Raw genomic sequence first — 24,041 nt, forward strand, 5'->3', positions numbered from 1 at the left:
CTCATATTAAACTGCTAAAATTTGTCCCACTCCTTTTTTTTTAAAATAAACATTTATTTATTTATGGCTACGTTGGGTCTTCGTTGCTGCGTGCGGGCTTTCTCTAGTTGCGGCAAGCGGGGGCTACTCTTCGTTGCGGTACGCGGGCTTCTCATTGCGGTGGCTTCTCGTTGCGGAGCATGGGCACTAGGCCCGTGGGAGGGCTTCAGTAGTTGTGGCACACGGGCTCAGTAGTTGTGGCATGCGGGCTCAGTAGTTGTGGCTCGTGGGCTCTAGAGTGCAGGCTCAGTAGTTGTGGCACACAGGCTTAGTTGCTCCGTGGCATGTGGAATCTTCCCAGACCAGGGCTCAAACCCGTGTCCCCTGCATTGGCAGGCGGATTCTTAACCACTGTGCCACCAGGGAAGCCCTGTACCACTCTTAATAGTTGGAAAATTTTCTTAGTGGTGGAAGATACTGAAGCAAAATAGACCAAGGATTACCAAAATAGAACGAGTAGTTCTGCCTTCCCTCTGCCATCTGTGCACTGTCTTCCCCAAGCTGTGCTTTTCCCTTCCTTGTTCATCTTCTTTTTCTCAATGTTATTTCACAAAACAAAATTCTTTTGGGGGCCTTTAATCTGATTATGAACGTGAGCTTACTTTGGATTGGAGACTTCCACGTTCTGTATTCTGTCACTAGGATACAAGTTCCCTGAGGTCAGAATATTTATCTGTCTTGTTCACCACTCTATCCCAGAGGCTGGCACATAGCAGACACTTAATAAATAATGTTTATATACCAAATCCTATGTTATGCCATTTTTGTCTATTTAAACATGAGCTTCAAAGAGGATTCCTTATATCCCCCCATTGTTTTCTTTGAATGTCCTTTTTCTCCTATCGTTTGCATGACTTGTGATTATAGTGTTAAATTTTTGTTTTTGGAGTTTTTCATCCCTCTTCAGCCAGATATTCCATTTCAGGTATAAGTCTCATATATTAGTTAACTGTTGCTGCGTAACAATATTACCACTGATGTAAGCGGCTTAAAACCTTACCCATTTATTATCTTATAGTTTCCACGGGTCAGGAGTCCAGGCAAAGCTTAGCTGGATCCTCTGCTCAAGGTCTCACCAGGCTGCAGTCAAGGTGTAGGCTGAGGCTACAGTGTCATCTGAGGCTCCATCTGCTTCCAGGTTCACTCAGATTATTGGCCAGATTTGGTTCCTTGTGGTTGTAGGACTGGGGGTTTCAGTTTCTTGCTAGCAGTCAGCCAGAGGCTGCCCTTAGCTCCTAGAGGCCGCCTGAAGTTCCTTCCCATGTGAGGACTTAACACCAGCAAGGGAGGGAGAGAGTCCAGAAAACAGGTGTGGTCATCTTATGCAACGTAATCATATGCACATCATCACATACGTCCCATCACCTTTGACATGTCCTGTTGGTTAGAAGCAAGTCATAGTCCCACCTCACTCAAAGGGAAAGGATCATGGAAGGCCATGAACAGCAGGAGGCGAGGATCACGGGGGCCTATAAACATTGTTTATGGACTTTTCTAAGGTAGTTTCTTGGAAAGTGTACTTTCTGAGCAATAAGTGCTTTTAATTTTAATTCCCTAACTGGTTATCAAAGTATTAATGATACAGATTACATTTCATAAATGTTTCCCCAATTCAACTCTGTGCTCCTGTTCTCTTTTCTTTGCAAATAAAAATGCTATAGAGTTAGATTTTGCATTTGTAATTATACAGAAGTTAAGTACAATATAAGTTATATATGTAGTGTTACATATTACTGTAGCATACACAAAACTATGTTTACTGTGCCTAATGGTTGGTTTTAAGGAATTTAAGGATAATCTTAATTTTACATAATTTTTCTCCACACTTACTGATTTTTTTTTTTTTTTTTTTTTTTTTTGCGGTACGCGGGCGTCTCACTGTTGTGGCCTCTCCCGTTGCGGAGCACAGGCTCCGGACGTGCAGGCTCAGTGGCCACGGCGCACGGGCCCAGCCGCTCCGCGGCATGTGGGATCTTCCCGGACCAGGGCACGAACCCGTGTCCCCTGCATCGGCAGGCGGACTCCCAACCACTGTGCCACCAGGGAAGCCCCACATTTACTGATTTTAACCATAACTGCATTGTAAGATACATCCTGCATCCTGAAATATCTACTTTATACAGATACTGTTCATGGCAGTGGCATTCATGTCAAGGAGCTTTTGAGGGAAAGTATGTTTGCCTGCTATGACATTATATCGGATCTACTTGATTATTTTTAATCTAATCTTTGCAGAGCCTGTTCCTTAGCCTTTCACTTTCCAGGCTATGTGTCTAGTTTTTGAGTAATTTATTTCTCTTGTCCGGTTACCATAGAACTTCTTCTTTTTACCCTCTCATTTCTATTATGTTTTTCTTAGAGAACCACTATTTAGGTTTGTGTGCAGCTTTCCCAGTGGATCGTGACTTAGAATAAGGGTTGATTCATATTTATAGTTGATGAGCTGAAGTATTGAATGTTTATATTTATGATATAATTGACAGTAACTTATTTGATAGCAAGTAGACAGTCACCTTCTATCTATCATTTTAGGTTTCCATTCCTGTACTCTTTTTTCTGCCCATCTTCAAAGCATTATACCATCTTCCACTTTATCTCCTGCCTCTGGATTTAGAAGACTACATCTTTTGTGAATTTGGAGATTTCTCTTATTTTTATTAATTTTTAAAAAGCTATACCAGTATTATATCCTGTACCAAAATTATATACTTCTTTCAGATAAGTGTTTTTTATATTGAACCTACTTCTTCGTTCAGTAACAAAACACTCCTGTGTACTCCTGATGACCAAATTTAGAATAATTTTCTTCTGGAGCCTTGACAGTGGCTTTGTATTTTTTTTCTATTGTTTTAATCTAAAATAATGCCCTCTGGTCCTCAACCAGTTACCTTTAATGAAAACCTTGATTTTCCCTTTACTGCAACCACATTGCTTCCTCTCAAAAAAAATTGAGCATGTAAACATCCTGCACTTTTCAGTGGAAATGAGGTACATCGGCATTTGATTTCCCAAAATATAAAGTTCCACTAGCTGGTAGCTGCAAGACCACTCCACTAGACTTCTAGTTCAGTGGCTTTTTAAAATTTATTACTTACTCACCTAACACTATTGGAAATATACACATTTCGTGGTTAGATGCCATGTAGGACCAGTGTCTTTTTGAGAGTATAGAACATCTGTTTTTCCATTTAGATCTAGAACTGTGCTGTCCGATATGGTAGCCACTAGCCACACGTGACTACTGAGCACTTGAAATGTGGCTAGTCCAAATTGAGATGTGCCGTAAGCATACGATATACCTGATACCAAAGACTTAGTGAAATATACACAAATAAAAGATCTCGAGTTTTATATTGATTACATGTTGCAATGATAATGTTTTTAATATATTGGGTTAAGCAAAATATATTACGATTAATCTAACCTTTTTAAATATGGTAACTAGAAAATTTAAATTACATGTGTGGCTCACATTATATTTCTATTAAACAGCACTGTTCTAGAAAATCTTATATATTTTCTAGCCTCTGGCAGCTACTATCTCTGTATTGTTCGCTTCCAAAGGATGTGTGAGAGTTGAACTATTGTCTCCAAAAGCAAACAATTTACTTAGTTCTCCTTGATGGTCCCACTCTGTACCTAAATATATAATATATCAAAAGTAGGAAGTGTATTAAGAAGTTTCTTTTTTGGGGCGGGAGAAACATTGGGTTAGAGTCCCTTGTCAGGTGTTTGCTGAATTGTCTTTGTCCCATTTTTAAAGTCTGGTTATATTTGCACAGGGATGTCAAATCTGTTCCTCAAATAATTTTTTATAGCTGAAAATTCACTGTATAAAAAGAGCAACTGCGATGTTTTGCCAGCTGTGCAGTAGCATATAGTGACCTGTTCTCATAGCAGCTGTGAACGATAGGATGTATCAACATATTCAGCATCTAGTTTGTTTGCATCCTGAAAACTGATGGCAAGAAAGGGTAACCATTTGTAATTCAATTAATTTAATTGGGGACAGGGAGGCAGGCGACATATAAAAAACATTCTGCTTCCTACACTTATACCTGATGTTTTGGTTTGGGGTGACTCTGTGGAAGTAATTTACATTAATAATGTATATGAAGAAAAAAAGAAAGAAAAAAATAATCTATATGAATGAAACATCAGAACCAAAAAACTTTTTTTTTTGGAATTCCTAATGGTTTGTGCTGATACTTCTTTTGCCCCCAGAATCTTTTTATAAACATCTTTATTGAGATGTAATTCCCATAACACATGATTCACTCTTTTAAGGTATGTAATTCAGTGGTCTTTAGTATATTCACAAAGTTGTGCAGCCATCACCACAGTCTAACTTTAGAACATTTTTATCACCCCAAAGAATAACTGCATCACCTCAACCCTAAGCAAGCACTAAACAACTCTTTGTCTCTCTGGATTTGCTTATTCTGGACATTTCATATAAATGGAGTCATACAATATATGGTCTTTCACTTAGCATAATGTTTTCAAGATTCATCCAGGGCTTCCCTGGTGGCGCAGTGGTTGATAGTCCTCCTGCCGATACAGGGGACACGGGTTCGTGCCCCGGTCTGGGAAGATCCCACATGCCGCGGAGCGGCTGGGCCCATGAGCCATGGCCGCTGAGCCTGCACGTCCGGAGCCTGTGCTCCGCAACGGGAGAGGCCACAACAGTGAGAGGCCTGCGTACAGCAAAAAAAAAAAAGAAAAAAAAGAAAAAAGAAAAGATTCATCCATGTTGTAGCAGAATTTCATGTCTTTTCATGGCCAAATAATTTTCCACTGTGGGGATATACTACATTTTATTTACCCATACATCAGTCAATGGAATTTGGCTCATACTTTTTTAACACTTAAAGAATTAAAGAAGCTACTATTTGCATTCAGTAAGAACCTTCCTGTGTACTCCTGTATACTTCCTGTATTGAGCCTCATCGTAATTTCTTTAGGTAACTGTTGTTATAGTCACCACCATTATATAGGTGAATAAATGGAGTCTCAGAAAGCCTAACTAATTTGCCTAAGATCACATAGCAGTTAAGAACTAGAGCTCAGACTCAAACCAGTTCATCTGACTCCAAGCCCCATCTCTTGGTGATTTTGTTGGAAAGAATCATTACTTTGTAGTTAGCTTCTTTGCTAACTTTTTTTGTGGTTGCTAGATTTAATATAATGTTAGCTATGGGAAATGGGCTTGAAAAAACTCTCAGGGTGGCCTTTCCCAATAACTTTGTGGATAAGATGGGAATGTACTCTGGGTGATAATATACCTCAGTAGTTTAGCAACAGATAGAACAATTGTATAAGAAGCAAATTGCTCAACACATTGATGTCCACCTACGGGCACAGGTCCAAGGGTGTACTGGCGGACTCTCTTCTCTGTCTCATTAAAAACTTCTGTAATGCCCTAGATAAATAATGTTTGTAGTAAAAGACCTAGTTTATGATATTTGTAGAAGTCCCAATGTTGAAATTTTTGAATTTTATCCATCTGGTAGTGTCATACACAGAGAATATGCTCAATAAAAACTTTTTATTGTGATAACATATATTCTCTCTCGGATTCCTTTATTCCCATAGGGTTCCGTAGCTATAGCCGGTGCTGTTATTCGCTGGCTAAGGGACAATCTTGGAATTATAAAGACCTCTGAGGAAATTGGTGAGTATGTTCTAACAAAGGGCTAGAGTCTAAATAATAAGAATTTTAAATATTTTACCCTTGCAATCTGTTAATACATGTGCTTTGCCCCGTATGTGACATTAAACTATATGAATCCCTATTATGAGCTTGATTTTACACATAAAAGATTATTTTGTGAAGATTTATAAAACAACAAATTAACATAATTAGTGGGGGTTATTAATAAACTGGCACGGTAGGGCATAAAAATCACCCAAGTGTAAAAGTGAACACCAAAGATGGCCAGAATCTGCAGTTAAATTTATCTGATGAGAAAAAGCTTTAAGTCTTATTAGAGTGAGAATTAAAACTCCAGTACCTGTAATTTAAGTATTAATATGGCTATTTTCAGACAATGGATAATTATTTTGAACCATCTACTTTAATTTCGCCTGAAGGTGAGACAATCAGAAACACATTTCTGATCAGGGACCCACTGAAGGCCACTTCTTCATCAGCTAGGCAGCAACCTTAAAAATAGTGGAAATAAGCTAAAATACCTTAACAAAACTAATCCAGTTCCTTTATTTCTTGGGCTGGGTTACATTTTACTGGGGGGGTATTCAATGTGGAGAAATTTGCTTTTGTTGCTCCTGACATTCTGCTGTAATTAGGAACATTTTGCTGTACTAACTAATAGGAAACCAAAAGCTCTGTCCTAATTTTTTAAACACGTGTGTTTATTGACTAAAATAAGTAGCATATAGTAGAGTGATTTTTGTTTGTTTGTTTGTTTTTAACGTTAGAAAAACTTGCTAAAGAAGTAGGTACTTCTTATGGCTGCTATTTCGTCCCAGCATTTTCAGGACTATATGCACCTTATTGGGAGCCCAGTGCAAGAGGGTAAGAATTGAAAATAAGGTATGCTTTTGTCGGTCTTGATTTATTTACTATATTAGCTAATAACTTATTAGTTAAAAGTTTTCTATTCTCAAACGATTTTAAAGTATTGAGGAAACCTTTTACACTTGGCAAGTATAATTTCAGAACCTTTAAACTCCAAGAAGTTGGGAATTTCCCTGGTGGTCTGGTGGTTATGGCTCCAAGCTTCCACTGCAGGGAGCACGGGTTCGATCCCTGGTTGCGGAGCTAAGATCCTGCATGCCACGCGGCATGGCCAAAAAAAAAAAAAACAAAACACCTCCAAGAAGTTATAAATCATCTGACAAATAAGCCCCTGCCATATTCGTATTCATGTTAGTGTTATTAGGTTTTATCTTCAAGGCACCTGCAAGTTATGTCCCAAAGGGACACCATCTAGATGAATATTGATTTGGCTTTATATTATTGTCATCTATCCGGATAGATCTTGAGCTTTTTCACATGTGGATGCAGCATTGTAGACTATAAGGACTTTCCAAGCTACTTAATGTTTATGTCCAGTTTTGCTTTTTTTTAATGTCCATTTCCCCTCCCCCCGTACATTTCTACCTACCAAATTCAGTCTTTCCATATTTAGGACATTTCCAGTTGATGACTCATTTATTCCACTCTAATCTTAAAAATCTTTGTATCTTTAGGATCATCTGTGGGCTCACTCAGTTCACCAATAAATGCCATATTGCTTTTGCTGCATTAGAAGCTGTTTGTTTCCAAACTCGAGAGGTAATAAATATGAGCCCTTTTCTTGTACTTAATCCACCTTTATTATTCCTAAACAAATTATATATTAATGCCAGAAATTTATTACAATTTATAAGCTTACTAAATATTTAATCAAAAATTAAGCCTGCCTAAACATTAATGTAATAACTGCAAGTTTTGGTTCTTTTCCCAGCTGTCATTACTTTCTAAGTTCCTGTTAGCTGCCAGGCGCTGGGCATTTTACAGTTGAGGGGATGCTGAGTGGTGCATATTAGGCAAAGGGGATAGTTGCACAAACATAGGCACCATGGCAGGAAATCAGGGTGCAAAGTAGAATTGTTTGGCTTGACTGGATATAGGGGTGAGTGCAGAGGTGTGGTGAGAGAAAAGGTTGGTTGTAACCAGATCAAGGAGGGCCTAGAAGACCAGCCTAAGAAATCTAAATTTTTATTCTACAGGCTTTGGGGAGCTTTTGAGTGTTTTTGAGTAGAAGATGGCTATTTTCAGAGATGTTACTATGGAGTACTTTAATTATGTTCATTGCATTGGTTTATTTAAGATTTTGGATGCCATGAACCGCGACTGTGGAATTCCTCTCAGCCATTTGCAGGTAGACGGAGGAATGACCAACAACAAAATTCTGATGCAGCTACAAGCAGACATTCTGTATATCCCAGTAGGTTAGTAAGCCTTCATTCCTTTAAACTCCAAGACTAATGTTTCTTCGGAAGAACTGGTTTTTTTAGGCATATGTAACTGCAAAGATACTGATGTAGCTCTCTCCCCTCAGTGAAGCCCTCGATGCCCGAAACCACTGCTCTGGGAGCTGCCATGGCAGCAGGGGCTGCAGAAGGGGTTGGCGTTTGGAGTCTGGAACCTGAGGACTTGTCAGCTGTCACAATGGAGCGGTTTGAACCTCAGATCAACGCTGAGGGTACTTGTTTTTTAAAATTTTTTTAAATTGAAGTATAGTTGATTTACAATGTTGTGTTAGTTTCAGATGTACAGCAAAGTGATTCAGTTATACATACATGTATATCTATTTTTTTTTCAGATTCTTTTCCCTTACAGGTTATTATAAAATATTGAGCCTAGTTCCCTGTGCTATACAGTAGTTCCTTTTTGGTGAGGGTACTTGTAAAGATTGAAGATTGGTATACTGTGAAAAGTGAGAGAGAGTTTGCTTTTCTGTTTATTCATAAGTTGAGAAAGTAAATAAGATAGCAAATGCTACTGTTTCAGGTTTGGCTACTAAGCATATTTGGATACACTGAATGAATGTGAATGAGAGGAATGGTTCCCTATTAAAAAAAAAACAAACTTCTATAATCACTTTTTTACCATTCACTTCTAGTGTTTACAGTCCTTTCATGTAGGAGGATAACACTGCCACACTATCAGTTCTAGCTTGTTAGTGTAGCCTTTCCTGACAGTGACAAGGGAGATATATCGGCCACCGACTCCTCATGTCTGCATCGGATCATCTTTGGTGCCAGTGGCCAGTTTTAGGACAGGATTATGTGGGGTAAGCGATATTCTGATAACTTTTAAACACAGCAGGGCTAGCCTGACAAAAGCAGCAACAATTTAAATAAATGAGCATTAAATATTTGACTTACTGTCGTAATAAACAAAGCTAAGCCACAAGCTCTGACCAATACCTGTATTAAATTTGTGTATGAAAATAAGGTTTTTAAATACCGTCAAAGTGGATTTTGTATGATATCCCAAGCTCCTCTACCCTCCCAAAAAGAGAAAATAGGTCAAGTAGGATTCCCCTTTCTAATTCATCACCACTTGCTTGTGAATGGCCTGGTCTTAGCAGGTAGCCTGTTTCCCCATCTCCCTTCATCGTGCAGACCAGGCTGAATTTCCCTCCAACTTCCAAGCAAGCTTCTCTCCCAGTCACTGGTAGTCACTAGCAATGGTACTCTCCGGAGTCTGAGTCCTGGTAAAACTCCATGTCAGCTTAATACAGTGTAACAAACATCAGTTTAATATGTGTAACATTTGTCAAGAATGCTGAGTGAGGGACTTCCCTGGCAGTCCAGTGGTTCAGACTCCATGCTTCAAATGCAGGGGGCACAGGTTCGATCCCTGGTCGGATCCCACATGCTGCACAGCGCAGCAAAAAAAAAAGAATGCTGAGTGAACATAAGTGTGGTACTTAGAACATCTCAGTAAACTGCCTTTCTTATGTGTGGTTTTCCTACCTTCTATGTCTAGAAAGTGAAATTCGTTATTCTACGTGGAAGAAAGCTGTGATGAAGTCAATGGGTTGGGTTACAACTCAGTCTTCAGAAAGTGGTAAAAATGTTTTTATTATTATTGCCACTTTGCCCTAGTATGTTAAATCGCTTCTTTAAGTATCTGGCCATTTATACATAGCAAGGCTGCTCTGAAGAAGAGTGTTATTGTAAGTTATAGTTTCTAATGTTTTGAAAACACTTTAAAGTTCTAAACATAACATGTAAATTACCATGTTGATATACATACTTAACTCTGTCCTGCCATATCTTTCCTTATTAGTTTATTCCTGGTACTTCAATTGATAACTTAGTTTTCTAAAAGTAAAATTATTTCTAGTTTCTTCTTAATGAAAAAAAAAAATCAACTAGACTTTTTTTTTTCTTCTTCTTCTTAGTGTCTGACTTTGCCTTTCTGGGGGGCTGTCTTCATGACCTGAACCAACCGAAAGCTGTATTAATTTCAGAATATATTTCACTACTTCCTAGACTGCTTCCAAGCCCTTAGTGAGTGTATGTTATGAGAACTCATTTGAATCAGAGGAAGAAAAGTACCAAACATAGTAAATTAGAAATGTCATAATTGGCAAATGCTCTTGGCAGAAAATAGAGGACTATTTTTTTCAACCTCTTAGGTGGGAAAGTATTGCCTTAAGTAAACTATTTAATTATAAACAGCCCTGAGCTGCCTTTAATGTAGAAACAGCCTTAAACATGCCTTTAATATGGCATAATATTTTAATTCTTTGCTAAATGCAAGATTTCAAACATAGTGAATGAAACAATGGCCAATAATATATTGAAACGTATAGTTTAATGGAGAAGAGAATATAAATGAAATATGGCCTGCCTTCCAACCCCAAAGCGAGTATAGAACCACTTTTAATGTATCTGGCTTTTAGGAGAAGCTTCTGGGATCATCTAGTACCACAGATTACTGTGATCTGTATTTTCAGTCCTGGATGTTCCTACTTGAAGCTTTTGTTTATTCTCCTAAATAAGCTTTAAGCTTAATATCCATTTTCTTTAAATCTTTTGTTCTGAGACTCACCTTTCTTTCTAAGATAGTGGCAGAGCCTTTCTTGCTAGGACTGTTTGCAGTTTTGAGACCCTTTATAGCTAAACTTCTCAATCATAGGTATTTTTGTAGCACAGTGCTAGTTGCTTTGAAAGATATAACAGACATGCACTCGATTTATTTTCTGGTTGCCCTTAATTAATGGCTAATGAAAATGAGTTATATGTTTTCTTTGGCAAGTTAGATTTTTTTTTAACGGCACAGGGAATTCCCTGATGGTCCAGTGGTTAAGACTACGTACTTCCAATGCAAGGGGCCCGGTTTCAATCCCTGGTCGGGGAACTAAGATCCCGTATGCCACGCGGCATGGCCAAATAAAATAAGATGGCACAATCCTACCTGTGTTCCCGCACTCCACTGCCCCAGCTGCCTCCACGTCAATGCCACACATTCTTCTCCTTACTTGCAGTTGAAGACATAATTTTAATTGCAAAGTTCTTACAAAACCAATTGATCGTTTTCTCTCTGTTTGCTTACCTTACCTGTCAGTGAATTTAAAATGCCAAGAAAAAGTTGATAAAAGAAAATTACATGATTCTATTGTTTCTGCCATCAGCATTGATGATAAAGTAATTTGATTTTTTTGAGAGCTTTTGATTTTTCAAACTTTGTTTTTGTTTCAGTTAGGCTGCAGTGGATTTAAGGCAAAGTTTGAAAAACTTTTTGAGTAGATTTATGAAAAGCACTCATGTATAATATTTGAGAGTCTCTAAACTGTATAATAAACAGGCTAATAATATTCAATTAGTGAAATGCTGATTGTATTCCTTAAGCAGTATAAGCTATATAACGGTATGATTTATCAATAAGCTATCTGATAATAGCAGTACAGGCAGACTCTTATTTTGATGATCTTGAAAGGATATTGGAATTGCTACCTGGTCTCTGATCCTCTTTAAATAGGTTTAATTTATGGGAAGAATATTATGTTAGCTTAATTTCCAAAGCGTTTTGCCAGTTTTGAAGCATTAATATTTATTTTCTTGTTTGTAGCTATATTTGAATGGAGTGTAAAGAATTTTTAACATACATTCAATATGTTTAAAATGTTGTAGAAGTGATTGGGGATTTGATATTTTTTGGAGAGAGCTTATCATAAATGATGACTTCTTGGCTCTGTACTCCAAACCCACCAAAATATTTTTTCAAAGAGTGTTAAATATTCTAGATATATAATTTTTATATTCAAGAAAAGTATCTATCTATCTATCTATTCTTAAAAGGAAGGGTTTCCAAGAGAATTCAGGTTGGAAAATATCAAAACAATCGTGTTCTCAGGCAGTATTTTAAAATGTAGATTAATACAGTTTGGTTTTTTAATTATACTAACATGAATATTCAGGTACATTTCCTTATACACCAAGTCTATTTAAAAAAGAAAATGAAACCAGTAGGGTTTGAAATTCATTTTTAGTAGACGAATATAACTCTTCTCTGATAGCCAAAGGATCTATAATTTGAATTTGAGGGGAATTGGATTGCTCATTTAGTATCTTTTGGGGAAGAATCAAGAAAGCTAAAATCAACAGCCTCCCAAAAAGTTCTCCATCAGCTTTGGCTTTGCCAGTGGAAGGTTTATGTTGGTCTGTATGTTCTATGTTCTTGGCTACTTGTGGCATGCTATCTGTATTGTTTGTTGACTGTCATAAGCCTTGAATATTGATTCTGGTTTTGATTTGAAGTAAGAACTCTTTGCTAGCTTTTATGAATATGCTATTTTTATAACTTTTTTTGCTATCATGTGATTCTTAACACAAATATTGTAATTATGTGTCTCTCTTTTGGTTTGCTTGACTGGAATTCCCTCCTACTTGGATGACCACAGGTGACCCTAGTATCTTCTGTAGTCTACCCTTGGGCTTTTTTATAGTGAGTAGCATGGTAATGTTAATCGGAGCAAGGTACCTCTCAGGTCAGTTCCTCTTTACATTAGACAATTGTATTAGTTAGCATTAATGTATTTGTGTATGACTCAGCAGAAAGTTTTTGGTGTTTTTCCTTCTTCCTATTCTTAGGAACCTGGAAAATCTATTAAAGGTCTAATTAGTTAGACCAATTGATCTTTGGGGGCAGTCAGAATTAAGGACTGTGACTCTGCTTTTATTCTCTTTTTAGTAGATGATGATTTTCTCTGAGGGGCTACATTCTGCTGTCAGCTGCAACAATAAGCACAAGTGAAAGTACTACTGTCAATGTTTAAATGAAAGGACATTCAGAGTGATAGATGAAATTGATAGTATTTGAAATCAATTAAATTGGCTTTCAAATGTACATAAGTTGTTTTTCATACTTAATGAAAATCTGCTACACAAGTCTTAATATTTCAATTCTGGTAAGAATTTCAGCCAGAGTATGTTAGCAGAGTTTCTGTGAAACTCTACAGCTAGGGAAAATTTATCATCACTTTTATTTTAGTTAAAAGAATACATTTGGTGAAATGAAGTTTTGTAAAAAGTTATTATTGAAATAAATTGGGGTCGAAATTCAAACTGAAAAAAAAAAAAGAAATTCAAACTGAATTATTATTTTGCATATTAACTTCTGAATATTCTTATAAGAGTAAAATTGCTCAGTATTTTATAAAACACATTGCATAACCTGTATTAATTTAAATATAATAATCATTTTTGGAAGATGTTGCTGATGATAGCTCTCAGTTTTTCTTCAAATTAATGGCCTAAATGGAAATGATGTATTTCATATGTTGCCAAGAAAGTGAAACATTTTAACAATCTTCCTAATTAAGGAAAGAGTTAAATTATTTTTCTTAATTAGATTACCTGGGTGTAAAATATAAAATTTTTTATTAATATGGGAGAATATCTGTTTATAGAAATCTGACAAGCGTTAATCAGCTTGACATCATCACCAAAGTGCTATATATAAATATGGAATGAAAAGTTATTTACATCAGCAGAAATGGGATGAAAATTATTTACATTAGCAGAACATTAAATTATCTTTTAATTAATGATAAAACTTGGGTTACTTGCATGAGAATTTAAAATTAGATTGCCTTTTTCTGTATTCTTCATGTTCCCGATAAATTTGTTCAAATCTTCTACTTCCATAGTAATCATACCTTATGTTGGTATTAGTGCTTTATACCTTACAAAGGGCTTCTGTATACATAAATCTATACAGAATTAGCAGATGCTTATTTTCTTTCTGCTTCTTGGGAATGTTTGGTGGAACAGTCCAAATATTCCCCAGAAGAACTGTAGTTTAAATTAATTTTTTAAAAAAATGCTGTTTGAGGAAAAGTTATATTTTTTTTCTTTACCGTGAGTTTTTTTGGCTGCATAATGATGGTCTGGAAAAGGAAAGAAAATAACATTGCAGCTGAATGTTTTCATTGATTTTTTTTTTTCACCTTCTGTTTCCCCTTTGATACCAGTACCAGAATGAAAAGGCTTGGTCTATGAAAATTAGGATATGTAGCATATCTCTAAGCTAAAGGATACAGTAAGTGTCCAAATTCCTAGACTTCCAAAATAGATATGATTGCCATCTTTAGGATCTCTCTTGGTAACATATGCTGAGATTTGAGAAGAATTGGGATGGCTTGCCTTGGTAAACAGTTAGCAATAGTGTTTATTTGCTAATTTTGGAATTGGATCAGTTATATTTGTTGCATTTTTACCTGTGAAGCAATATTTAAGAATCATATGGAATTTCTAGCTCAATAAATTATTGAATTGTCTTCATTGTTTTAACTCCTGAATTGCATGTATTTTATTACTGACATATATGATTTTTGTCCCCCATTTTAGGTATGCCATAAATACTACCAACTCATGGATTCCAAAGATGCGAGCTCTTTACCTACCGAGAGAATCCAGTGATTCTGTCTCTTAATGTGATGACACTACTCATAGACTCTGATTTTATTTATAAGCCACTAGCTGCATGACCCTCCAAGTAGACCTGTGGCTTGAAATAAAGTAAATGCAGCAGAAAGAATGCTATAGAAACATTTGGTGTGTTTTTTAACATCGGTAGTTAAGATTGGACCAGCTACCTTTGGGGCTGACCCGCTCCTTTGCCATCATTTCCTGCCTCATTCCCTCTAAGATCTAGGAATAATTCAGATCCTGTCCATTGGAATCTTTTATCACATATATTCAACCTCTGATGGGCCAGGATTTGATTCCTGAACTACACATGCTTGATTAAGGGGCTGTTACTAATGGGCTAAAAATTTGTGACCTTTTGTTTGCTTCTTTTTAACAGACCCCCCTACCCAAAGTCCTCTTTTCTGCATATTAGGGAGACCACAGCATCTTCACTGAATGTTTAAATGGAAGCCTCTACTAAATTCTTAAAATGGAAATTTAGTACCCTCATTGCTTAGGTATTTTGCTGAAAAGTATTTGCCAAAACTGAAAATTCTTCATATATTGTATTTAACGTGGTCTCACTAATTACACTGAATTGCTATCTGGATCTTATAGGGAAGGACACTTTCCTTTTTTTTTTCTTCCATCTCTCCTTTTTATATATTTTTTTACTTTGTATGTCTAACATACATGCCTATATATTTTATATACCGAGGGTAGCCCATTTATAAAAAGAGTACGTGTTCTCACTAATTACACTGAATTTCTGTCTGGATCTTATAGGGAAGAACACTTTCTTTTTTTTCTTTTTGTCTCTCCTTTTTATATTTCTTACTTTGTATGTGTAACATACATGCCTTTATATTTTATATACTGAGGGTAGCCCATTTATAAATTAAGAGCACACTGTATTCGGTAGGTTATAACGGGGCTGGTCTTAAGTGGACCTCTATGTGTATAAATATTTTGGAGAAAACAGCTGTATACATTTTTGGGCAATGGTTATGCATATTATTTACCAGGAGAAACTTTTTCTTAAAGAGCCAACATTTAAAATTTAAGTATATGTTCTATGTCAATAAAAGAAAATATACTTTATTGTGACTATAATTTCTTATACCATACTTTTATATGCTAAAAAAGAAAAGAGAAAAAACTGTGGAATACTACAGCAAACATTGTTTTCAAATACAAGCACTAGTTCATATAAAGTTATTTTTCCTTTGACGTAATTTTACACATATTTAGTATATTTTGAGGGGATGTCAAAAAATGTTAAAATACTTAAGTAGAAAAAAAAGCCAAGAATCTCTTTCTCTCCAACTATGTTATCAATTGCTGATAAGCAATTAAAATTTCTATTTGAGATAACAGATAGCTATCTCTGCTTATTGTCATATTACAACTGAAAAAAAAAAAAGGTTTTATTGAAAGAAATGGCTTCTAGCAAAACCAAGAATTTCTTTCTGCCCCCCACCGACAACCAAGAATTTCTCAAAAAATTTAATGTTATGTGTTGTAAAAACGTAACCTAATCTAGCTTCTTAATGTCAATTTAAAAATATCTTAAAATTAATTTGTGTTTACTACAAACAAGAAGATACTGCCTTCTAATTATTTTCTTCAATCAGTGATGAAAATGGGAAAATATTTATATATTAATATAAAAGGTTTTGTTTTGTTTGGAATTAATGTAGCTTTCATTTGCAGTTCTGATTATGCTGTTTCTAAATTATTGAATCTGCTGGGTTTTATTGACGCAGCTGCCACTTTAGTGACGTAAATATTATAGAAAGGTACTATGAAATTATTACTTTGTGGCAAGGATACTTTTAAACATAATTATGTTTCTACAAAGGTAGGTTGAGTTAATGTAAATAGTTGTGAAAATCATTGTTCAAATAATTTTAAGATTACATTAATTTTCTATAAATTGCAGTATTTATAAATGTTTGAAATTATACACATTGATATTTAATGATAAATTTACTTAAAATAAATCAACCTTCATTCTTACTTGCATTTCTCATTTACAGACTAGAACTTAGATCAAAGTTAAATTGAGAAAGAAATTGCAGGACATGTGAAGCTCAGCTGTTAGCACTTGATCAGGCACACTCTGAAGAATTAACCGACAGCCGAAGAAGTAGCTTCTGGAATGATGAGCACCTTACTCGTTCTGTTAGAAAAGACTACAGTGTCCCATCTCAGCATCCAGAAAATACCCTGCTGAGGTCAGCAGCCTTTTTCAATAGGGTCTTGTGGTCATGGCTAACCATGACCTACTGGTTCCACTCTCTGCTTCAGTTTCTCTCTACCTGGGTGATTTGGTGGAGTGAAGTACACCACTGTTCTCTGAACACAATAGCCAACACCTCAACCTTTTTTTTCTCCAGGTAATCAGTAACATAAGTAATGCAGTTTTGCTTCTGTAATAATATCTTAGAATTTTTTAGTGTGTTTCTTTTGAAATGCCTAAAGGTCAGTTCTTTGGCTTATGGGTATTTTGTATCATGTGGGAATGAAGAATGATAGCTATTTAGGAGGGACCACCAATCAAAATATGTCATAGCACAGAAACTGTAACAGTATTGGCAGTCTAGTCGGTAGTATTTACCTCACAGTGTCTACCTAATCGTAAATAGACGTTCAAAAATTACTATTTTTATAGCTTTAATGAGTTATAATTGATATACAGAAAACTGTACATATTTAATGTATATACTTTGATGAGTTCAGACATATGCATACACCCATTATCCCATTACCACAATCAAGGTTATAAACATATCTGTCACCTCCAAAATTTTTCTTATGTCCCTTTGCTTGTTGTGTTTGTGTGTTAAGAATGCTTAACATGAGATCTACCCTCTTACATTTTAAAATATTTATTTATTTATTTTTGGCTGCATTGGGTCTTTGTTGCTGCGTGTGGGCTTTCTCTAGTTGTGGTGAGTGGGGGCTACTCTTCGTTGCAGTGCGCGGGCTTCTTATTGCGGTGGCTTCTCTTGTTGTGGAGCACGGGCTCTAGGCGCGCAGGCTTCAGTAGTTGCGGCACACAGGCTCAGTAGTTGTGTCTCTTGGGCTCTAGAGCTCAGACTCAGTAGTTGTGGCGCACGGGCTTAGTTGCTCCGCAGCATGTGGGATCTTCCTGGGCCAGGGCTCGAAGCCATGTCTCCTGCATTGGCAGGCGGATTCTTAACCACTGTGCCACCAGGGAAGCCCTACCCTCTTAAATTTTTAAGTGCACAATACCATATTGTTAACTGTAGGCACTATGTTGTACAACAGATATCTAGAACTTATTCATCTTGTGTAATTAACTTCATATCCACTGAACAACTCCCCATTTCCCCCTCACCCCAGACCCTGCTAGGCACCAATCTCTTTTCTGTTTCTATGAGTTTGACTTTTTAAGATTCCACACATGAAGTAAGATCATGCAGTATTTCTTTCTGTGTCTGGTTTATTTCACTTAGCATAATATCTTCCAGGTCCATCGATGTTGTCACAAATAGTAGAATTTCCTTCTTGTTTTAAGGCTGATCAAGATTCCACTGCATGCATATACCACATTTTCTTTAACCATTCATCTGTCAATGGACATTTGGGTCGTTTCTATATCTTGGCTATTGTGAATAATGCTGCAGTGAACATGGGAGTGTAGATATCTCTTCAAGATCCTGATTTCAATACTTTTGTATGTATACTCAAAAGTGGGATTGCGGGATCATATGGTAGTTCTATTTTTAATTTTTTTGAGGAATCCTCATACTGTTTTCCACAGTGGCTGTACCATTTTACATTCCCACCAACAATGTTACAAGTGTTCCAAAAATTATTTTTTAACTAGAACTTTGTAATAACTTGTTTTAACTAATAATATTTAAGTAATGAAGTTTACTTGATCCATTCTAGCAACCTAACAATTTGTAAGCTCACATAACAGGCAATTATTGGAAAACTGAGTGGCTTTTTTAAAACCAACTTGGTTGCTACTTGGTCTATACTTTATAGGTATATATCTTAGTTCTGGTCTTAATGATAAAGTATAAATTGTGTTAAGTATCATAGACAAAAAACTCTCGCAAGTGTTTCCAAACATTTCCCTGTCATCAGATTTAGTGAAAATGACCTATTAAATTAAATTTGGGGACTATAAAGATAAATATTCTGAGAAGCAGAAGATAGTTTAAAAACAAGTTGCTCAACTAGACCAATATCTCTATTTACCAGTTTTCATCCTATTTCAGGTAACTAGTTCTACCTGACAGCATAATAGTTGAGGATAACAATATTTTTCAGTTTTCCTGTGTAGTATTAAAATTAAGTAGCTTCTTTTATTCCCCATTATTAAACCTGATATTATTTATCTCATTGATTGCTTATTATGATATAACTAGTTTACAAGTAGATTTCATAAATATCAGATCACTTAAATCATCTCCAAAACATTCATCAAAAGGAGACTGGTTAAATTAACTGTGCTACAGCCACACAATATAGAACATGTAGCTTTAGAAAAGCATGAGGATGCTGTCTAGAAACATGGAGACATCCAAGATAAGTGAAAAAGCAAGGTGCAGAGGAGTGCGTAAGTGTGCTACCTTTCCATTTAAAAAAAAAAGAAAAAGAAAAATCTAGGATGTTTGCCTGTGCCAGAAGGACACATAAGGAAATTGGGAAGCTGCTGCATAGCACAGGTAGATCGGCTCGGTGCTTTGTGACCACCTAGAGGGGTGGGATAGGGAGGGCGGAAGGGAGAGGCAAGAGGGAGGAGATATGGGGATATATGTATATGTATAGCTGATTCACTTTGCTATGCAGCAGCAACTAACACACCATTGTAAAGCATTTATACTCCAATAAAGATGTGGGGGGGAAAAAAAAGAAGCTGTTAAATAGTACTGGAACAGAATGCAGTGATCAGGCATGTGGGACACAGGAGTAGGGAAAAACATAAAAGTTATATATTTGAACCGTGTTAATTGCTAGTATGTGTAATATTGAACCATGTTAATATATTAACTGTTTGCAAAACTAATTTTAAATTTTTGAACTTAAATTCAGAGGCCATTGTACATGAATGTTCATGACAGCATTATTCATAACAGCCAAAAAGGAAATAACTCACATGTCTATCAGCTGATGAATGGATAAGTGAAAGTTGGTATATCCACACAATGGAATATTATTCAGGTATAAAAATGAATAAAGTACCAGATACATGCTACAACATAAATGAACCTTGAAAACTGCACAAAGTGAAAAAAGTCATGTACAAAAAGCCACATATTGTATGATTCCAGTTGTATGAAATGTCCAGAATAGACAAATCCATAGAGACAGAAAGTGGATTAGTGGCTGCCAGAGTCTGGGGGGAGGGGAAAGGGGACGTGATTGCTAATGGACAGGGTTTCTTTTGGGGTGATGATTGCACAACTTTGTGACTATACTAAAAACTGAATTATACACTTTAAAGGAGTGCATTTATGGTATATGAATTATATTTCAATAAAAATGTAACTTTAATTTGCATTTACGTAAAATAAATATACATGACCAGTCCCTGATGGCATGTGAACTTGTAGGCCCTGAAATGAGCCCTCTGAAGGAAATAAATTTTATTTGCTCCTTGAAAAATGGAGGTTAATAAATTTATCTCCTTTTTATTTCACTTTCATTAACTATTTTTTAAGTATCTAATACTGGAAATAAGAAAAATGCTTTAGTCACTGATACATAAAAGATTATGATGAAGTAGAAGATCTGGGCTCCCATTCAGTTTCCCAGGCGTTTTCATGGTCTGTCCAATAGAATATAGTGATAAAAAGGACGCAGCTAACTCGTTTTCCCCAAAGACTTGGTAAATGAGGAGGCAGTCTTCTGAACGTATTAAGCAAATCATATCACTATAATTACCAGTAACTTGACTTCTAGTTACGAAACTATGCTGTTTCCTAATTTTCTTGAAAGTTTAGCCTCATCTGTTTATCATCTTCTTTCTCCTCAAACTCATTTTAAACCTTCAGCCTTTCATTAATTTACCACCACATCTTTTTCTTTACTACTGTTTATAGGAGGAAACAATAGGTCTGTTTGTCATCTACCTCTTCAAATAATTGTAAATCTAATTCAAATGGCAGTGAATGTTTACAAGTTCACACTCTACATCACTGGTTTCTCAACAGCCGAGGGAGCGCTTTGTAAAATGAGCATTCCTGTCCATTTAATTCTTTTGATCAAATTGTTTGTTTGGAAATCAGAGTAATACTGCTCTTAGAAAAATTAGAAGATAAGAGGTTACAAAGAATAGTAGAAAATCATTTATTTTTTCCCCAAACTTTAAGGTGGTATTTTCATAGATCTTGAATGTTCATAAACTTTACATAAAAATTTTAACCTGCACAACAATACAACGTATCATGTGTATGGACACATACAGTTGAACTAGAAGTATGAAACTTGCATAGGGATGATAGATACCAAGTTTAGGATGGTGATTACTTCTGGAAGGCAGAGCATGGAATCAGGGCAAGAGACTTCACTGGAACCTGAAAAGTTGTGTTTCTTAAAAAGTTAAAAGCTAAAGCAAATATAGCGAAATCTTAAGCTTTGACTGAGTGGTGGGGTACGGATGTATTTACTATATTCTCTACTTTGCTGTATGCTTGAAATATTTCATAGTAAAAATATAAGGTGTATCGTCCTCCTAATTATATGTATCTAAGTCCACCACTCACTGTCCATTAGTGTAATTTTGTTTATCCTGGCACCCTTCCCAATTAAAAGGGCTGAAATCTTATTGATCTTCTGGCACAATTATTTCAAGCACCTCATGTAAAGCATCAATATTCAGAATAAATAAGGTGTATTAGAAATTATATCCTTGCTTAGCCATTCATTTGTTATGAATTCCGTGACTCAATACTTGTCTTCTTTCCAATATAGAAACTTCCACAAATTTTAATAGATAATTGCGCTGCTGACAGCCCACCGCATTTATAATTACATATTAAGGCTAGAAAATTTCTGGGCCGAAAAGTCTCAATTCTAGATTTAAGTTTAATATCAAGGGGAAAAGATCATTGCCATTATATTGGATTTCAAATCAGGCACAAGACCTGTTTTATTCTATTGCAGGTTCTAGTTCATTACAGTTGAAAGAAAGCACTAAATAATAAAATTGGTTGAAATTTGTTTCCTTCCAAGCATGTGTTTACAAGACCACAAAGACATGGGTAAAATAAAATGGTAGGGTGGCAATCAAAATGATTAGCACCTTCTGTGGAAGGGAAAATTGGGCTCTGAAACTGAACAATTATCCCCATAATTTTCGTTTTTTGTTTGTTTGTTTTTTGCGGTACGCAGGCCTCTCACTGTTGTGGCCTCTCCTGCTGCGGAGCACAGGCTCCGGACGCGCAGGCTCAGCGGCCGTGGCTCACGGGCCCAGCCGCTCCGCGGCATGTGGGATCTTCCCGGACCGGGGCGCGAACCCGCGTCCCCTGCATCGGCAGGCGGACTCTCGACCACTGCGCCACCAGGGAAGCCCTATCCCCATAATTTTCATCTTTATCTTCTAATCTTCTTTATCTTCTAATTTTTCATCTTAATGGATGTCATATTTCGTCTCAGGAGTTATGGTAATTTATTTAATCACTCTCAGAGCAATTACTTCTGTAAACTTTTTTTTTGAATTTTTGAATTTTATTTTATTTTTTTATACAGCAGGTTCTTGTTAGTCATCCATTTTATACACATCAGTGTATACATGTCAATCCCAATCGCCCAATTCATCACACCACCACCACCACCCCCTGCCACTTTCCCCCCTTGGTGTCCATACGTTTGTTCTCTACATCTGTGTCTCTATTTCTACCCTGCAAACCGGTTCATCTGTACCATTTTTCTAGGTTCCACATATATGCGTTAACATACGATATTTGTTTTTCTCTTTCTGACTTACTCTGTATGACAGTCTCTAGATCCATCCACGTCTCAACAAACGACCCAATTTCGTTCCTTTTTATGGCTGAGTAATATTCCATTGTATATATGTACCACATCTTCTTTATCCATTCGTCTGTCGTTGGGCATTTAGGTTGCTTCCATGACCTGGCTATTGTAAATAGTGCTGCAGTGAACATTGGGGTGCATGTGTCTTTTTGAATTATGGTTTTCTCTGGGTATATGCCCAGTAGTGGGATCGCTGGGTCATATGGTAGTTCTATATTTCGTTTTTTAAGGAACCTCCATACTGTTCTCCATAGTGGCTGTATCAGTTTACATTCCCACCAACAGTGCAAGGGGGTTCCCTTTTCTCCACACCTTCTCCAGCATTTGTTGTTTGTATATTTTCTGATGATGCCCATTCTAACTGGTGTGAGGTGATACCTCATTGTAGTTTTGATTTGCATTTCTCTAATAATTAGTGATGTTGAGCTGCTTTTCATGTGCTTCTTGGCCATCTGTATGTCTTCCTTCTTTGGAGAAATGCCTATTTAGGTCTTCTGCCCATTTTTGGATTGGGTTGTTTGTTTTTTTAATATTGAGCTGCATGAGCTGTTTATATATTTTGGAGGTTAATCCTTTGTCAGTTGCTTCGTTTGCAAATATTTTCTCCCATTCTGAGCATTGTCTTTTCGTCTTGTTTATGGTTTCCTTTGCTTTGCAAAAGCTTTTAAGTTTCGTTAGGTCCCATTTTTTTATTTTTGTTTTTATTTCCATTACTCTAGGAGGTGGGCCAAAAAAGATCTTGCTGTGATTTATGTCAAAGAGTGTTCTTCCTATGTTTTCCTCTAAGAGTTTATCCCTCTAAGGGATTACTTCTGTAAACTATTCTTTTTAGCCCAAGCTCCTAGGTCAGAGCCACTAGGGTGGGGGTGGGGGGGGGGGCAGACTCCTTTGGAGCTACTGACCCTCCTGCCCCCACCTTCCCGGCATTCACTGCCCTCGGCCTGCGCCTGCCTCCCTCGTTCCTCAGCTGGAATCAGTCGCCCTCCCTTCAGGCCCATCCCTCCTGCCCCATGACATCAATCAACCAGTAAGCCACTACCAGGTGCCCAGCCCCATGCCAGTAGGTCAAGGGTGCCCAAGAGAAGAAGGCTTAACCTGCCTTCAAGGACCCTGGTGTCTGTCTGGAGAAGTAAACCATACACAGTAAGAACCAGGGAGGTGGCGCCCTGAGGGACGGGGTGCTCAGAAAAGCGGAGAGGATGGGTTGATGGGATCTGTTCACCTGTGCTACATTTCTTTTTCCCCATTACGGCTGGATATTTCACTTCTCTTTACTCACAGTCGGGGAGATGTGACTGCTAGTTAGTTGCTTTGTCTAATAGACTTGTAAAGGAAGAGCCATGACTAATGAATAAAACTAAATTGTTTAGATTTTTCCTTGACTTTTCAGTGTTATGGTTACATATCCATCCTGCGGATTGGGGTAATTCTCTCGTTCTCTTTGTTAAATATGTGTGTATATGTGTATCCTGCAGGGATACACATTCACCTCTCCCAACACACACACACACACACACACACACACACACACACACACACACACA

The 24,041-nt window shown here is 36.7% G+C and overlaps 1 protein-coding gene across 9 annotated transcripts in view; it reads left to right on the plus strand.

Moving 5' to 3' along the window:
- Positions 1 to 15,579, plus strand: part of GK (glycerol kinase) — a 76,990-nt gene extending 61,411 nt beyond the window's left edge. For 5 of the 9 annotated variants that reach the window (XM_027096101.1, XM_027096097.1, XM_027096099.1 and 2 more), the window contains 8 exons: positions 5,635 to 5,713; positions 6,481 to 6,577; positions 7,255 to 7,339; positions 7,878 to 7,998; positions 8,109 to 8,252; positions 9,545 to 9,625; positions 12,468 to 12,554; positions 14,416 to 15,579. In XM_027096101.1, coding sequence (XP_026951902.1) covers positions 5,635 to 5,713; positions 6,481 to 6,577; positions 7,255 to 7,339; positions 7,878 to 7,998; positions 8,109 to 8,252; positions 9,545 to 9,625; positions 12,468 to 12,554; positions 14,416 to 14,426 — 705 coding nt within the window. In that variant the 3' untranslated portion in view covers positions 14,427 to 15,579. Of the gene's footprint in view, positions 1 to 5,634; positions 5,714 to 6,480; positions 6,578 to 7,254; positions 7,340 to 7,877; positions 7,999 to 8,108; positions 8,253 to 8,672; positions 8,844 to 9,544; positions 9,626 to 12,467; positions 12,555 to 14,415 lie in introns of those variants that run through there. The other 4 variants (XM_027096102.1, XM_027096104.1, XM_027096105.1 and 1 more) reach the window with 2 other exon arrangements.
- Positions 15,580 to 24,041: the final 8,462 nt, after the last annotated feature.

The sequence above is a fragment of the Aethalodelphis obliquidens genome, unplaced genomic scaffold, assembly GCF_003676395.1.
Source record: "Aethalodelphis obliquidens isolate GAN/ISIS:26980383/991018 unplaced genomic scaffold, ASM367639v1 scaffold98, whole genome shotgun sequence".
Taxonomy (NCBI): Eukaryota; Metazoa; Chordata; class Mammalia; order Artiodactyla; family Delphinidae; genus Aethalodelphis; species Aethalodelphis obliquidens.